At 37.2% G+C, this 18,770-nt stretch overlaps 2 protein-coding genes across 2 annotated transcripts; both read left to right on the forward strand.

The window, feature by feature from the left end:
* The first annotated feature begins 4,092 nt into the window (after positions 1–4,092).
* LOC109430808 (UDP-glucosyltransferase 2) lies at positions 4,093–6,153 on the forward strand. Its single transcript, XM_029866272.2, has 3 exons — positions 4,093–4,459; positions 4,520–5,698; positions 5,769–6,153. Exons 1-3 carry the CDS (start codon positions 4,356–4,358, stop codon positions 6,043–6,045), a joined length of 1,560 nt encoding a protein of 519 aa, XP_029722132.2. The 5' UTR covers positions 4,093–4,355; the 3' UTR covers positions 6,046–6,153.
* Positions 6,154–16,562: 10,409 nt separating this feature from the next.
* LOC134283951 (UDP-glucosyltransferase 2-like) lies at positions 16,563–18,495 on the forward strand. The gene is made up of 3 exons (XM_062848899.1): positions 16,563–16,918; positions 16,979–18,157; positions 18,216–18,495. The coding sequence occupies exons 1-3, from the start codon at positions 16,815–16,817 to the stop codon at positions 18,493–18,495; spliced, it is 1,563 nt and encodes a 520-aa protein (XP_062704883.1). The 5' UTR covers positions 16,563–16,814.
* Positions 18,496–18,770: the final 275 nt, after the last annotated feature.

Raw genomic sequence — 18,770 nt, forward strand, 5'->3', positions numbered from 1 at the left:
AAATTGTTAATACTTCACCCTGTTTAAGAGATTCTTTTTTATCCCTCAAAAATGAGGATTGTTCTTTATAAATGAAATCATGAGTTATAAGCTTATCAACTTTTTCTACAAAATACGGAACAAACTCGTCTATAGTCTTAGTAATAGTTTCCAAATTGCATCGATCAGTGGTTAGCCATTGTTGAAATAAAACCGATTCTTTATCATTCGCTTCTAATAACGATGTTAGTTCACTGGTTCTAGGCACACAATAATACAATTTCAGCAAACAGAATGCTGTTTTATGCATTCAGATATCAAAACAAGCTGAGAAACAGGTTCTATTCCAGTTTTGATGTAACGCCAAGAAAAAGAAGGCACCAAAGTTGTAATGCCCATTGAGTGTTATTATAAGGATTATAAGGATTCTTGATACATCCTGTACGAGTTAATGCGCAACACGCTAAAAAAAATAACATGAAAAAGTTTTTGTTAGAAAAACTTTTTTTCCTTAAAAGTGCCCATCTTGTGATGTATGGAGGAAAGTTAGGCAACAATATTGACTTTCTTGGAAAAAAATTTCAAAACATAAAAAAGTGGGCATTTTCTGTAAATTGACTTTTAATTTTAAAAATATATTTTTTAGCGTGTAAAAATGTATTTAGAATTTTTAAAATATGTTTTCATGAATGCTTGGACAATTCTCTAAAAGTCCCCAAATACAACACTTTTCTATAGGTCTTGTCATTTTTGAGCTACATCGATTTTAAAAAAATTTTCGAAAAAAAGTTAGGCCCTCTTCAAATGTTACTCTTGAAAATTTTCGAAAATTTAAGTATGCAAAGTTGCTTATAAAAACCTAGTCTTTATGCCCACCAAGTTTCATTCGATTCTGAGAGGGTGTTGCCAACCACTGGTCGAGTTGGCGCGAAATTCGTCATTACCTTTTTAAATTCGGTGTACAAAATACTGCTGCGTTTCCCGTTCAAAAGACTGATACATTTTGAGGAGTTCTTACAGATCCGAAGGGTGCCGAAGGGTGCCGGGGCCAGAGCGGATGTGGAGGCCCCTTGGAGGTACAAATGCGATGAGCAAATAAGTTTTTCCTTGTTTTTGAACAGTAATGAGCAAAATCAAAAAAATAATGTTAATGTTTAGCTAGCAAATTTGTTAAGGGATGGGGGGGGGGGGGCGAGGTGGGTTGTGCTAAAATGTGGGGGCTCATGGCCATGGCCCATGATCCTGGCTCATGGCGAATAAAATACACTGGAACCTTCATTTCGGTAAAATCGATGAATCAATGTAGGTATCTATTGATGGCCATTCACCTCCCCTGAGAAGTACAGCGGATAGTTTAACACAGATAGTTTAAGTCAGCTTCTTAAACACCGCGTAAGATTTTTTTGTGTTAAAAGAGCAAACTTATGTGTCTCTGGCAGATTTTGGCCCGCTGAATCCGAATCCGGTCTGAGATTTGCTCCAGCACATCACAGTTTTGAGCTATACCTCAATTTATAGGGCAAATTTGAGCGATTTTGGGCTTTTTTATTGCATTAATGGCTTGCAATCAAAAAAGCCCAAAATATTATATTTTACCCTATAAATAGAGGTATAGATCAAAATTGTGATGTGCTGGAGCAAATTTGAGCCCGCATTCGGATTCAGCGGCCCGAAATCCGTCGGAGACACATAAGTTTGCTCTTGAGACAGACCAATAGTTAATTTTGGCAGCCTATTTAATGCACTCATAGATAAACGAAAATGCACCACAGAAAAATAAAAATGCACCATAAATAATTAAGCAATGTACCGTTAAAATGCCCAGCATTCTCCATAAATAAGTATAAACGTTCCATAATAAATAAAAAATGTAGCGGTAAACCAAAAAAAAATCTAGTTAAAAATGAAACATTGTATCAATAAAAAAATAAATAAAACACCATAAACAAATAAGTTTGCTCCATCAAAAATAATAAAAATATCCATAAATACCCAGGCAACACACATGTTATAATAGAGTTACGACAGCGCAAGTTTTGGTTGTATAGAAGTTTATTTTACGTAATTCTAACATTGTGTTGAAATAACGTAAAATAAACTTCTATACAACCAAAACTTGCGCTGTCGTAACTTTTATATAACATGTGTGTTACTTGGGTAATGAACATTTGCTCCATAATTATACCATATTTGCTCCATAAAAAATTGAAATTGCACCATAAACAAATTGTAAATTTTACCACAAAGAATGTAAAAGCTACATTAACTTAATCTAATTGTACCATTGCCATACCATAAACAGAAACCATATACCGAAGCACACATCTATGATAGAACGACTTAAAAGATGGAAAAACTATGAATGCAATTTACTGGATAATCACTTGCTGTTCGAACTGGCTAACGCTCGTCGGACTTAAAAAAAGGAATAACATCTCTGTTTGCATTATACCGGGCAAATTCTTTGATCTGTGGATTACCTAGAACCGATTCGACACAGTTACGACGCATCCATAGGCTACGCCGCATGGATTAAAAGAATCCGCAATTTGAAAAAGGGTTATCCATATTCTTGGAGTTTACATACATTTATTAATGATTTCAATTTATTCGGAAAAATTATCAAAAAAGGGTCAACTCTTGTTCTCTTACTTTACATATGCAACGATTAATAATTCATCCATGTTTTAAATAATTATTAAATAAACTCTCTGATAACAACTGACGATCTTTTTATTTGATTCTTTTTAGATTATCATGGCAGAAGGAGCAGAATATTGCCTTTTAACTTCCACATATTAACATATATTTACATATTTCCAGTGCTACTAACCGTTGCAACACCGCTTATGATGCAGAATTTGATAAATTTTTGTAGATTTTGCATTCTTTGAGGTAAAATTTATAATTTGTTTATGGTGCAATTTGATGATATTTATGGTACAATTTCAATTTTTTATGGAGCAATTATGGTATAATTATGGAGCAAATGTTCATTATTTATGGATGTTTTTATTATTTTTTATGGAGCAAACTTGTTTGTTTATGGTGTTTTATTTATTTTTTTATTGATACAATGTTTCATTTTTAACTAGAAAATTTATTGGTTTACCGCTACATTTTTTATTTATTATGGAACATTTCTATTTATTTATGGAGAAAGCTGTGCATTTTATCGGTACAATGCTTAATTATTTATGGTACATTTTTATTTTTCTATGGTGCATTTTATAGTTATTATGGCCGCAATAACCTTTTACCGTTAATTTTTGTTTCACTGTGTATAGTTTAGTTGATTATGTGACGAGTTGCAAAAAGTTGATTTTTTCTGCACGAGTCGTCCAACGAGGCTTGCCTAGTACACACTTATTCAAATTGTGTTTCACAATGTGAAATGGAAAGTTTTTTAAATGGTTCTCGTATTATCGAGCGTTGCCAGTGCTAACTGATTGATTGGTACATAGTTTTAGTACAGGGCTGTATTGTTTATTCGTCAAAATTTTGCTCGATGAGAATTTGGCGAATGATATGGGTACATGAATGCCTACATGCTGGCCAAATCTTCGATGGATCCTATTTCAAACTTGCTTCTCACTTTAAAATACTTGAAACAAAAAGTAGAATTTATATGCGGTAAATATGTTAATTTTGCTTTTTTAGTACGTTAGGGCCTGTCCATAAACTACGTAGACTCTTAGGGGGAGACGGGGGGTCTGGCCAAAGTCTACGCTCCATACAAATTTCGAAAATTTTGTATGAACAAAAATCTACGGAGGGGGAGGGGGGTCTGAGAATGCCCAAAATGAGTCTACGTAGTTTATGGACAGGCCCTTATTGAGGCATAGTTTTATTTTAAATCTAATCTGATTATGTGTATAGATTTAGATTTCTGAGTCAAAGAAAATTTTTAATATATCTTTCTGTGATTTCTAATAAGCAGACTTGTTCACGCAAAGTGTTAAATAAAAATGAGCGAAACTCACCTGTAAAATAGATAAGCTATGAAGATAAGCAAAGATGCGTCTGGTTCAGCACAAACCGTTTCAACTGATAAATCTTTTGATAAGATAATTTGAGATTTGAAAATCTTGAACCGATAATTTCCAGTTTGTCTCCAACCTTATAAGGAACACTTCGATAATGATCAGCCATATATGGAATAATATACATACCTGCTTCACATCGCGCAAAGTGTGCGCACATAGACGATAAGAACAACAATTGCTTGCTTGTTAGGCCCATTTATCAGGCCCAGGAACGCGTCCATTCAAGAAGACTCAAAATTTCGAAAACGGCGATCAGTCAGTGGTAGCATCGCAGCCGCGTCGACCTGCCGTACGGTCGACTTCGCACCTCTAGTAGTAGTATAGAACATCATGTCACGTTGTATAATTTTATTGCTCACAGTGATTTGCGGCTTCACCCGGGCTGCGAATATTCTGTACATAGACGGAGTGGCATCTCCTAGTCATTTTATTTGGTGAGATACAGGAAGGTTGAATCAATTTACGAAATATATTGAACGTTGGTGTATTTTCAGGCACAAAGCTTTAATAAATGGACTAGCTGCTAAAGGGCACAATGTGACAGCGTTGAGCGTGGATATTGAAGAAAGTCCACCGTCGAATGTGTCGTATATTAAAGTGGAAGGCGTCTATGAAAGTTTATTTGAAGAAGATGGATTGGAAAGTGATTTCTTTGAAATTGGTCAAATGAATGCATTTTCCGTGCTGGCCATGTTCAACGAATACATGATAGTAGGATGCCAAACGACGCTTAAATCTAAAGGCCTGCAACAATTGTTGGAATATCCGAAGGAGTTCAAATTCGATCTGATCATTAGTGACTACCTGAATGGACCATGTCTGTCTGCCGTTGCGCAACATAGATTTGGAAGACCTCCATTTATTGCAGCAACTGCGTTCCATGGATTGACGACTACTACGACAATGTCCGGTGCATATTCGTACTCAGGATCTGTTCCTAATCATGAATTCAATACTCCCCAGAATATGGGCTACTATCAACGATTCATGAACTTTTTATATAATCATTGGGAAGAACTTTTGAGAGTATACGACATGTACCCAAAAGTAGACAAAATAGTGCGTAAAGTATCTCCAGACATCCCGTTCGTTGGAGATCTTGATAAAGATACCCGCATTATTCTGTTGAACTCCAACCCAGTAATACAGTACTCGGAAGCAACGATGCCAAATGTAATCTCCGTAGGCGGAATGCAGATTGTTGAACCGAAAGATCTACCCGATGATCTCAAGAAGATTGTAGAGAATGCCAAGAAGGGTGCGATCCTATTCTCTCTTGGTACCAACGTTCGTAGCGACATGCTGGGTGACGAAAGAATTATCGAAATTCTGAACGCTATGAGTCAATTCCCAGAATACCAATTTCTCTGGAAGTTTGAATCCGATGCCATGCCAATTGAAGTGCCCAAGAACGTGTACATAAGGAAATGGATGCCTCAGAATGATTTGCTTGCCCACCCTAATCTCAAACTTTTCATCACTCATAGCGGCCTTCTCAGTACCCAGGAAGCGGTTTACAACGGGGTGCCGATCATCGGCTTCCCGGTATTTGCCGACCAACACCAGAATATCAATTACTGCATTGAACAAGGTGTTGGCAAGCGGCTGTCCATCAAAGACGTGAAGAGCAGTGAGCTTGTCAAGGCCATTAGGGAGCTGATGACAGATGAAAGGTTAGTTAAAAGATTCTGCCCCAACTTAAAAATTATTTTTGATAATTTATTACACACTATCAACCAACAGCTATCGCGAAAACATGTCTCGCCTTTCGAAGCTCTTCCGGGATGAGAAGGAGTCACCCTTGGAGCGTGCCATTTGGTGGATCGAATGGGTTCTTCGGAATCCAACCGCGCACATTTTGCAATCCAATGCAATCCGGTTAGATTGGGCAGTGAAATATTCCTTCGACGTTATAATTCCATTGCTGCTGGCAGGTCTGTTGGTGTTATCGATCCCCATCAAGGTGCTGAAATACGTGCTGTGCCGAAAAAATCCACACGGGAAAACGAAACGTGAATAAACGGCGATGAGATATTCAAATGTTCCTAATAGGACTAGTGGTTGCATTTTCTTGTTTGATAAAATTGTGACAAAGTCAGAAAAATAAAGTACACAGATCAAAAAAAGAGTGTAAAATTCTGTGACATATGATGCACATGATTGGAGCGTGGGATATCATAGAAGTTTACATGACATATCATGTAAAAGTCAAAAATATCATGTAAATTTCCATTATATGTCATGTAATTCAGCATGACTGTGTGTTTACATGACATATAACACAAATTTACATGATATATCATGTAAACCATTATAACACCAAGTTTACATGCCTTAACTGAAGTTTACATGACGTGTAAATCTCATTATTTTTATCTGTGTATTTACATGATTCTACCCTTGCTACTATCACAATCACTTTTTTAGCCTCCCTAGAGGAGTGCTGGATTACACACAGTTCGAAAAAATAATGTACAATTACATTACATATAATGCACATAATTGGAGCGTGATAAATGATGTACCTTTACATGACATTTTAATTTTAAGATGCCATGTAAATTTCGTATTGTCTAATGTAGGTTTTGTATCACAACGTTGCTTCAGAAAAAGAATAGAATATGATATCGCTTATACAAAAACTAACAAACCCTGAATGAAAAAAAAAAAATTAAGTTTATTCTCTTCAAATAATAAACATGGGTAATGAGAAATTCACACATTATCTAGGAAGAACAATATCTGGCCATGAGCAGCAGCAGCAGCAGCAGCAGCAACGGGAGTCCGCAATGGAAAAAACATCACACAGAAAGAAAAACTGCATCTCGGTTCGTTTTTCATCCAGCGTCTGCTAATAGATGGAAATGTACTTGCTATAGACAAACGCATACGATGTTATGTTTGAAATACTCACTTCATGTTGAAAACTGTAGCAAAATCTTATGGAAAACTAACTTTTCTGGAGCTCTCCCGCAGCAATCCGTTCGAGCGCAGTAGCCATGTTTGTTTTGATCCACATGTCACGACTTCAGCTGAACCAGCATACCTTTACATTACGGTCATGTAATATTCGAGGTATTTTCATAGAAATATTATGTCGGCTTACAAATTCCAGATGTAGCAGACACAAAGTAATGTTGTCATACTAATTTCGATTTCAGTATATTGGAATGTTCAACGACGATCATTTCGCCATTCATGTGCATTAAAATTGACAGATTGTTACATTAGATTCTCCATTACATGACCTTTATTTCCGTTACTTTGTGGTTTACATGACGATAAAGTTTCTGTTTTTCTTTCTGTGCAGTAAATGCAGCCATGACGAGAACACCATCGGGTATTCACGTGGAACGGAATCGACGGAACGAATATTTCGATGAGCAGTCTCTATTGATTCTGGAGATGAAGAACGCGCGGGCGTACTGCTGAAGCAAGAAACCTGACAAACACAGAAAAAAATATGTAATTAAAATTCAGCGAGAAATCATGCACATAAAGGGAATGCTAGAGTTAGTGCATTTTTACATGAGATATAATGTAAAATTACATTACCATCGTGTAAATTTTCGCCAATCATCGCGTAAACCATCATGGACTCCAACCGGTTACGTGACTAATAGCGGAAATTTACACGATTGTAACGTAATTTTACATGATATGTCATGTAAATATGCACTAACTCTAGCATTCCCTTTATGTGCATGATTTCTCGCTGAATTTTACTTGAATATTTTTTTCTGTGAAACATGGAACGTTGCAAAGAAGAAGCGGAAACAGCAGACCCACTCCTATCGGAACAAGAAACGCTGCTAGAAAGAGAGGGAGAGCTTGAGATAGAGCTCGAGCTTGATTGACCGCCCGTGGATGTTACTCGCCAGATGAGCTATACTCATTACTCACACAAGGATCCAATGAGATATCTTCCGGAGACTAGCAGGTTCAGTGTGTGAATGTTGGTAATCTTCAATTTGTAGGCGACAATGGCACCTGCCATGTCAGGTTGCTGGTCAATGTGGATAAGGAGAAGGAATTGATGATTGCAAACGTTTGTATCCACAGCAGATTGAATATATCTCTGCGTCTGCACAAATTCATGCTAATGTTGGAGTGTTGATGGGATATGGTTGGTAGAGGGTTCAGGCATTGGTGCGTGGATGCCAGGCGTAAGGTGAAAGATTGGTGTGTTTATTACATTGAAGATATTGCGGTACAGTTCGCTTGATTGCATATTGTCGCGCTTATCTTTTATTAGAGTCCTGCGGCGGTCGCACGCTCGCAAGACATACCGCCGCATGACAGTCGCAAGGCAAAACAAAAGAAAAAGTGTTCCCGCCAAAAACAAAAGCACGTGGGTTTCGCGAAATGACAGATGTTTTTGAATGTATTTGTGACGAACGGCTAGAGTGGCTCAGTGGAATGAGTGTTCTTGCTGTCAAAACCCATATAATGGAATTATATACTTTTAAATCTGGTGATGCTGTTATGATTAGTGACTGTCGCGCTTATATCAGAAGCCAGAGGCAGATAATCGCCATATTCTGATTTTTTTTTAGATGCATAATAACTCGTAGGCTTTACAGATTGACACTGTGCTGTGAAAGTTGGGATGAAGGGTAACGGATTTCCAGCCCGTTTCTGTTCTACACAGAAAGAAAAACAGAAACTTTATCGTCATGTAAACCACAAAGTAACGGAAATAAAGGTCATGTAATGGAGAATCTAATGTAACAATCTGTCAATTTTAATGCACATGAATGGCGAAATGATCGTCGTTGAACATTCCAATATACTGAAATCGAAATTAGTATGACAACATTACTTTGTGTCTGCTACATCTGGAATTTGTAAGCCGACATAATATTTCTATGAAAATACCTCGAATATTACATGACCGTAATGTAAAGGTATGCTGGTTCAGCTGAAGTCGTGACATGTGGATCAAAACAAACATGGCTACTGCGCTCGAACGGATTGCTGCGGGAGAGCTCCAGAAAAGTTAGTTTTCCATAAGATTTTGCTACAGTTTTCAACATGAAGTGAGTATTTCAAACATAACATCGTATGCGTTTGTCTATAGCAAGTACATTTCCATCTATTAGCAGACGCTGGATGAAAAACGAACCGAGATGCAGTTTTTCTTTCTGTGTGATGTTTTTTCCATTGCGGACTCCCGTTGCTGCTGCTGCTGCTGCTGCTGCTCATGGCCAGATATTGTTCTTCCTAGATAATGTGTGAATTTCTCATTACCCATGTTTATTATTTGAAGAGAATAAACTTAAATTTTTTTTTTTCATTCAGGGTTTGTTAGTTTTTGTATAAGCGATATCATATTCTATTCTTTTTCTGAAGCAACGTTGTGATACAAAACCTACATTAGACAATACGAAATTTACATGGCATCTTAAAATTAAAATGTCATGTAAAGGTACATCATTTATCACGCTCCAATTATGTGCATTATATGTAATGTAATTGTACATTATTTTTTCGAACTGTGTAGCGATGGCTATGGACATGCGACTATATGTACATGAGTTGGTATATGGATTGTATTGAACCCAGGACTTTCTGCATACGAATCACCACGAATAAAGACCACCAAACCCGTCTTTAAAACGCCACCTGAAAGAAGCGAAGTGGAGGCAATGTGACTGCTGTGCCGTTCCCACGAAACATGGTTAGATGGCAGAACTAATCCAACTTCCACGCTTAGGGAAATCAATGATGACATTCATCAGCTCAAAACCAACAAAGTAATAACATTTAATAAATAAATAAATGAAACCAACAAAGTAATACAGCATCAAGATGAGTTAAGAAAAGTTTACTGCCTGCCAACCCGGGTTTATAGCAGTGCTGCCATGTTAAAAGCAGACATGATTACTCCAGATTTCCACATTTCAGTGCCCCCAATATTGGTACGCCCCAAGGAAAAGACTTCACCTGAGAGAGAGGAGACAGCTGGCTTCGAATGCGTGCTACTTAATGTCAAGGAAGACCTGTCACAAACTGTCACCGCAAACCGAGCTGATTGCGCATTGATGGTATGGAGTGGCTTAATATCCAAAAAAACTTATTAAAATTTTGCTCCGTTTGTCGCAATTTCATCCTTTTAAATAATGATGATCAATTTTCCTTAAACAGAGCAACGAATCCATTAATTTTCCATGCTCAGTCGCAGCGAACTCATCATGCAAAACATTTTCAACCAATAATATATTTTATAACCATTGTGCAGCGCGCAATGTTGTAAAAAGATGTAAGAAGAAGAAATGTAAACATCATGGCTGTCAGTGAGCTGTCTTCTTTCTCTCAGGACTTCACTATTGCGCCTAATTAAGAAATATTCTGGGAAAACTCCTTCATGCATTATTATTTCATGATTTGTTTCTGTAATTATCACAGAAGAGACATCCTCGCTGAATTTCCTTTTATGAATTTAGCAGAAGTTCTTCTTAAACTTTCTAGAAAATTCTCCAGGGTTTATTAAGGACTGTTCAATTTATAAAACGGACAACTTTACAAGGCTATAAAAACAAAACGCGTAGTCCAAATTCAACCGCCCTTGTTTCGTTGTACAGTACATCATCATTCATTATAGTAATAATTTTTGAATCGAATAAAAATAGTTTTATTTTATAGAAAATCGGCCAGGTGTTAAATGAGGTGACTTTTTCGATTGCTGAAAATTGAAAATATGTATAAAATTACTGTTCAAGTATGGTATATCGTTTTGAATACCTGAAAAGTGTGTACCATGCTGCAGCAGCATGAGTAATAAACATTCGGGCGAAATTTAAACTCAATTGGAAAATTAGTTATTGAGATATTAAAGTCTCAAGTGAGATTCGATTTTTTGAATAAAATTCAATTGTAAGGCAAAAAGGGCATGAAAATATTGAACAAACAATTTTTGTATGCATCCAGTCGAAAGTAGGAATAATGTGGTTTTAAATGCAGAAAACTGCTTCTTAATATCATTGCTGGTTTGGTAACTGTGCGCCATTACAAGTACAGTAATCCAAACGGTTTCGTTGTTTAAAGGTTGTTCCAAACAATAATGCAACCTAATGCAAAATTTGCATAACAATGATGGTGGAAATAAAAACTTTACATCCGATTATTATTAAATAAGGTGTACAATAACATAGGACTAACTTTGTTGAAAATAAATAGTAACAAGTTTCGCTAGAGTCGGAAAATCTGCATCAATGACGCAAAAAATATGCAATTTTTTAGTATGACCATCTTTATGGATTAAATTTTTGATGAAGAATGCAATTAAAAGTAAATTTTTCTTCTGTATCATTCAGAAAGCAATATTCTACAACTCTGGACAAATTTTTAGACGAATCCGTTGTGCTATTGCAACACAGGACTTGAATAAATATGTTTTAATTATTTCAATGAAAACAAGTCAATTCACTATATCAAGCTGGAGGCTGCTTGGTGCATTATTACTGACCAACTATTGAGCTTTACCTTTAGTAGAATAGTGTAAGATTCCAATATATTAAAAACTTCATGAAAAAGGGCATGTTAAGTATGTGGAAAGTTTTGTCGAATTTTGAGAAATGGGTTTTTATTGATGTTTTACAAAAACCGCTTCAGTTATACAATAAAGAACATTTTGCTTAATGTTATATTTTTCCTACATTTGAGAATATCTATAGCAAGTTATGCAAAAAAACTGATAATGATTTTATTGAAAAATAAAAAAGATATCGCACAAGCAAGTTGTCCGTTTTATAAATTGAACAGTTAGACCGGCCCACATTTGTATGGCGAAAAAGAAAAGGTGGAAAAATTCACGGGGCACCCTCTAGAATCGTGCCTTTGGGTGAGAAGAACAATCTGTGAAAAATTCAGCTCAATCGGTTTAAAACTGAGCTGGCGCAAATGAGTTGAAGGTTTGTATGGGATCTTTAGTTTAAATATATGGGGAATTGGATGACCTACAGTCTCTTACTCAGTACGCCGGTTCAGCGAGTTCGATTTAGCTCAGAATTGAAAGAATGGTAGTTGATACCCTAAGGAACAACTTTGTAGTAGACCATATAATGATAAAACTTGATTTAGTTGCGGTTTCAGCTAATGAAAGCAGGATGAGGACATCTTCCCCCGTTTACTCTCGGTTATAACATGCAGCACGTGTTTGTCGGTCGAAGCTTGGGCGCTACATCATAGGCAGCTATGTAATTCTTCATTGTTTCGATACCCGCCCACGTGCGTGAGCAATTGAAATGAAGGACAACGTAGCCGCCTATGATGTAGAGCGCAAGTTTTGAACAGCAAACACGTGCTGCATGTAACAACCGAGAGTAAACGGGGGAAGATGCCCTCATCCTGCTTTCGTTAGCTGAAACCGCAACTAAATTAAATTTTATCATTATATGGTCTTCTACAAAGTTGTTCCTTAGGGTATCAGCTATTATTTTTTCAATTATGAGCCAAATCAAACTCTTTCAACCAGCGTGCTGAATGAGAGACTGGAGGTCATCCAATTTCCCATATATTTGGACTGAAGATCCCATACAAACCTTCAACTCATTTGCGCCAGCTCAGTTTAAAACCGATTGAGCTGAAATTTTCACAGATTGCTCTTCTCATCCAAAGGCACGATTCTAGAGGGTGCCCCGTGGAGTTTTTCGACATTTTTGTATTTGGGCCAGTCTATTGAACAGTCCTTAAAACATTCATGGTGGTCCCACGTATCCCACTTCATATACATATATAAACTAAGTCCAACTCCCTGTTCAAAATGTATGAAAAAGTTATTTTCAAAAACCTCTCAAATTTTCCTGGTTTTTTGTTCCAAAAATATTTCTTGGTTGAAAACAAAGACGACCCAAATCGGACCTACCGTTCGCAAGTTATGCGCGGTCCCAGAATTTATTATTTGAATATAGTAATTAATGAAGCGTATAGACTTAATTCATACCCCTCTTCCCCCTCCCCAAAAAGTCTACTTGGTTTATGAATGCCCCCTGGACATTCCTATAGCAAATTTCTCGGAGATTTCGGTATTTCTCCAAGCTTTGGACTTATTCAGATTCTTTTTAAAATTCATTTATTTTTATTTATTCAAGTGGTTCTCTAAAGAATTCCTTCTGTTTTTTTCTGCAATTTTTACTTCAGATATTTTCCCAGGCAGTAGTTTAGAGATTTTTGTCTCCTAATTCCTTCAGAAATTGTAATCGAAATTTTTCTGAGAATGTTCTCAGAAGTATCTCCAAGAGCTCCACCAAGGCTTTCTTCAGAAAATGCTTCGGGGTGACTCAGAATTTTTTTGAGGAATTTCTCCAGAATTCCACCTCTACTATTGCCTGAGATTTATTAACATTTTCAAAAGCTTCCTTCAGAAATTACTTCTTAAGATTTTTCCAGGAATCCTTATGCATTTTCCCTTTGGAATTACTTGCGGAGGTCCTCCAGCAATTTCTCATTATTTTTATAAGGGGGAGAATCAAGGGGGTATCATAAGGTGTTTCTTCTTCAAATATTCTTAAAGTTACTATCTTAGACATTCGTCCAGGAATGGCTCCAAAGATAGCTTCAGAAATTGCTTCAAAGTTTTCAGACCTTTTTCTAGATCTAGGTGATTCAAAGTTATCTCCAGGATTTTTCAAAGGAATTTCTGGAGATAATTCAAGAATTTCTTAGAAATCCCTTGACGTGTTCTTAAAAAAAATCTTCAGTGAGTTTATTGCTATTTCTGGACGAATTAATTTCTAAAACATCCATAGAAGAATATCTCCATGAGGGTCTCTAAAGACATCCCAGAAGATATTTCTGATGGATTCAGGGGAGCAATTTCTAAAAAAACTCGTTTGAACTGTCTACAAAAATTATTGAAGCAATGTAACAAAATTAATGCGAATCCTGTAGGAATACCTGAAACTCTTGTAATATTTCTAAAGAAATTTGCGTTGAAATATCAATGAGAACTTTTGAATAAATTTCTTAAGGAAACCATGGAGAATTATTGGAGCTATCCATAAGGAAAATACCTGATAAATTTCTGGGCTGAAACCACTGGAAAAAAATGTTTAAGAATCTTTGAAACAATTTCTAATATAATCCCTGTAAGGAAGCCCTGGAGAAATTTCCGATGAATCTTTTAAACGAATCCCTGAAAGGATTTCCTAAGAACTTTAGGAACTCCTTGACAATTTTCTAAAAGATTTTATGGAGCGATTTGAAAAGAATTCAGGTAAGGATTTATGAAAAAAGTCTTCAAATTAATTTTAGGGGTAATCTCTAGAAATCTTTGGAGAAAATTCTAAAGGAAACTTTGAATCCGAAGTCATTCATGGCCTAGTTTCTTTAAAATTCACTGGAAAATTTTCTGAAGGAACCACAGGAGGAAGTCTTGAAGCAATACCAGAAGATATCCAATTTTCATACATGGTTTTTAATACATCGTTCGATAGTTTTCAGGAAGGATCTCTCAAAGATTTTTGAAGGATTTTGAAAGATTTTGAAATTTTTTTTGAAGTAACTTTTAAAATATTTCTGAAGAAATTCATGGAAAATTTTTTGAAACAGCCCATGCATGGTTTTCTAAAATAATCTTTTGAGATATTTCGGAGGAACAACGACTAGAATATCTCAATTAATCCATGTAAGAAACTAAAGAAATTTCATGGAGAAACATTCCAAATATTTCATAAAGAGTCCGTGGAGGCACTTTATGAGGAATTGTAGGGTAACTTTTGATATATTTCTGAAACGGTGCAAATATTTGAAAGAATTTCTGAAATATTTGTTTTATTTGGAGGGATTTCTGAAGGATAACTTGAAAGAAGTCGCTTGTGAGAGCGCAGAAAGGTTATGAAAATTATATAGGTGATTTTATTATATTTAGGAGGGCGGAATGAAAATTTCCTAATATAAAAAGGATAACTAGTTTTACAATTTGCGGAAACACAACATTTTGTAAAATACCAAGGTAACATCTTTTTTATATCCCTTTCGTGGCGGAGCGCATAAAAGTGAAATCTCCATACAAATGGCTCAACTTTGGCTCTCCAGAACTCCAAGATTTCCCAACAAAACAACAATTATTTTACCTAATTTGAAAGAACTACTCTTTATCTTTCGAATTCTAGCTTCGACTACCTAGATAAATCGAAAATATAAAAATATGCGACATATGAAACTTGTTCATGTTATACGGCTTTTGTCCACTTTTTGTTTACCTTGCTCGTTGTGGTAAATCTCGCAGACAACGTAAACAAAAGTTTGTTTACACACAAACAAGTTCAAGTAATGGCTGAATTATAGAAACAGTTTACATCACATGAAACAAAGTCTAACAGATGAATAAAATATGCAAAACTGATACCGCTCAATAGCACAATTGTGCTGGTTCGTCATGAAAGGGATATATAAAAATGCAGTAACATACGTGGGACCACGCATAACTTGTGAACGGAACGACTGATTTGGGTTGTCTTTGTTTTGTTCCGTTAATTTTCACCCAAGGTAGGTTTATGAAGCATAAAACATTAAACAATGAGAACTTTTTGAATATCAACTATCTAAACATTTTGAACGGAGACCCGAACTTGGATGGCGACTTAAAACACACTAAAAAATAACCAAGTGGCCGCCTTTTCTGTGCACTGGCATGGAAAGCGCAAAATATCGAAAGAAAAGAAAACACCTGGGTAATTCTCTTTAAAATACTTATCCAGTCGGGTGAAGACAATTGTTTTTTCATAGAGAAGTTATTTGGATGAAGTTCCGATGAATCCGATCCGATCCGATGAACAAAATAAACATCGTTTTTTCTTTCTAGTGCGAGGACACTTATATTGGGAGCTATTTTTTTTACCTCTAGAGCAGGTTACTCAGTGAGTAACTTGCAATAACCTCGATGACACCACAGCAGTTAATGGCAGGATCTGGGAAACCGAATCGAAAGAGCGGAAGGAATTCCACACAGGAAACCCCATTCACAAGAGAGGCTAACATTGGAAAGTGAGAATTTCAGAGAGATCCTTATTGTGAATGCCGCCTACAAAGTCCTGGCTCAGGTCTTCTTCCGGCGTATGTTACCTAAAACGAATGAGTTCGTGGGAAGTCATCAAGCCGGTTTCATCGGTGGCTGGTAGACAACGGCAAATACTCCAGAAATTCCGTGAACACCAGCTCCCAATGCATCATCTGTTCATCGACTTCATATCGGCATACGAAAGTATCGATTGCACAGAGTTATGGAAAACTATGATCGAAAACGACTTTCCTTGGAAGCAGACCAGGCTGATCCAAGCAACGATGGACGGTATGCACAAGTTGTGCAGCAGAATTGCGTAATGGTTTCAAATGAACTATCAAGTCCCTTCGAATCTCGCCAGGGACTGCAATAATGTGACGGATTCTCATGCGTGATTTTCTACTGCTCTGGAAGGTGTAATGCGACGAGCCGAGATCAACAGCTGGGGCGATTTTCACGAAATACGATCAATTTTTATTTGACAAATTGTATTGTATTGTTTTTCCATCACGTGTTTGGACTCAGGGCATGTGTCTACACCAAAAATGATCACCAGATTACCAAGTTCAAAAATGAAATAAACTAATGAATGCGATAGTTTCTAGAGATTCTGATTTGTTATCTACCACAAACCATATACGGAATACAAACAATCAGCATGGGAATTATTCAGAGAAGATAACAGTTCAGGGGGCGGTCGATTGATAGACATATCATATTTCGATTAGTAGCGAGTTGACTGGTTTGTACAAGACTTCGGAGAAGATATCTCCAGCAAAGACAGCATGTGGAGGAGCGTAGTTTTATTTTTAACAGCGATTTGCAGTTCAACCCAGGCTGCGAATATTCTGTACATCGATGGAGTGCCATCGCCAAGTCATTTCATTTGGTAAAAGTTCTGGTAGGTGTTGCAGTATTTCGCAAATTTTAATCAAAATTGTGTTTTCAGGCATAAAGCATTGATTAATGGATTGGCTGCCAAAGGACATAATGTTACGGCATTAAGTGTCGACGTTGAGGATAGCTCCTTACCAAATTTATCATACATCAAATTGGAAGGTGTTTATGAAGGTCTCAATGAGCAAATGGAACTGGGAAGCGAGATATTTGAAAAGGGAGAAACGAATCCATTTGCATCTCTGGCCATGTTCAATCAATACGTGATGCTGAGTTGTGAACTGACACTAAATTCGAAAGGTCTAAGGCTATTGTTGGACTACCCAAACGAGTTTAAATTTGACTTGATTATTGGCGATTTTCTAAATGGGCCATGTTTGTCTGCCGTTGCACAACACAAATTTGGAAGACCTCCATATATTGGAGCGACTGCCGCTAACGTAGTCACGATGACAAGCATGTTATCCGGTGCATACATCTATTCAGGATCTATTCCAGACTACGCGTTAGATGTGCCTCAGAACATGAGTTACCGTCAGCGATTTACAAACTTTTTGTATAGTCACTACGTGGAGCTTTTCAGAACTTACGAGACGTACCCAAAAATTGACAAAATAGTGCGCAAAGTAATTCCTGATATTACGTACATTGGGGAACTTGATAGAGATGCTCGCGTTATTCTGTTGAACTCACACCCTGCGATTCAGTATAGAGAAGCGATGATGCCAAATGTTATCTCGGTAGGTGGAATGCAGATTGCTAAGCCCAAAGAGCTACCGGAAGATCTTCAGAAGATCGTAGAAACTGCCAAAAAGGGTGCTATTCTATTTTCGCTCGGTACCAATATCCGTAGCAATTTACTTGGTGACAATAGAATAATCGAAATCCTTAACGCTATGAGTCAATTCCCAGAGTATCAATTTCTTTGGAAGTTTGAATCCGATTCCATGCCAATTGAAGTGCCCAAGAACGTGTATATAAGAAAATGGATGCCTCAGAATGATTTGCTTGCCCATCCCAATCTCAAACTTTTCATCACTCACAGCGGTCTTCTCAGTATCCAGGAAGCAATTTGGAATGGAGTGCCGATTATCGGCTTCCCGGTATTCGCTGACCAATTCCAAAACATAAATTATTGCATCGCACACGGTGTTGGAAAGAGGCTGTCCATAAAAAATGTGAAGAGTGGCGAACTGGCCGATGCTATTAGGGAAGTGTTGTCGAACGAAAGGTCAGTTTATGTCCCATTCCAAATAATGTTAACGTTAATTATTTCCCATCATTAACAGCTATCGCGAGAACATGTCTCTCCTCTCGAAGGTCTTCCGAGATCAGAAAGAGTCACCGTTGGAGCGTGCCGTCTGGTGGGTGGAGTGGGTTCTTCGTAATCCAACGTCGCAAGTTCTGCAGTCTAATGCAGTCTGGTTGGATTGGTCCGTAAAGTATTCCTTCGACGTTATGGTGCCGTTGCTGTTGGCAGGTCTGATGGCGTTATTGGCTTCGGTAAAGATTACATGCCTGGTGCTGTGTCGGAAAGCAAAGCAGCAAAAGAAAACTAAACGTGAATAAACTTCCAGAATAATTCGTCAACTTTTCTTTTATTTTAATGTGTCCTTGGTCCCACAAAGACGACTAATGCGGCTACATAATCAAAGCAGCGGCAGAAGAAGTAGCCATCATGGGTTGAGCGAGCACCCGAAGGTACGCGCAAGGCCAGAACAGCGTCAACCCAAAAACAAAAGATCAATAAAGTCCGTGACTCAGGCCCTAACCAGGCGTCCGAAGGATAGGCCTGAAAAGCCGACATTTCCAGGAATGAAGAGAGCAGGGAATTGCAAACCATA

Source organism: Aedes albopictus, chromosome 2, assembly GCF_035046485.1.
Source record: "Aedes albopictus strain Foshan chromosome 2, AalbF5, whole genome shotgun sequence".
In the NCBI taxonomy this organism is placed as follows: Eukaryota; Metazoa; Arthropoda; class Insecta; order Diptera; family Culicidae; genus Aedes; species Aedes albopictus.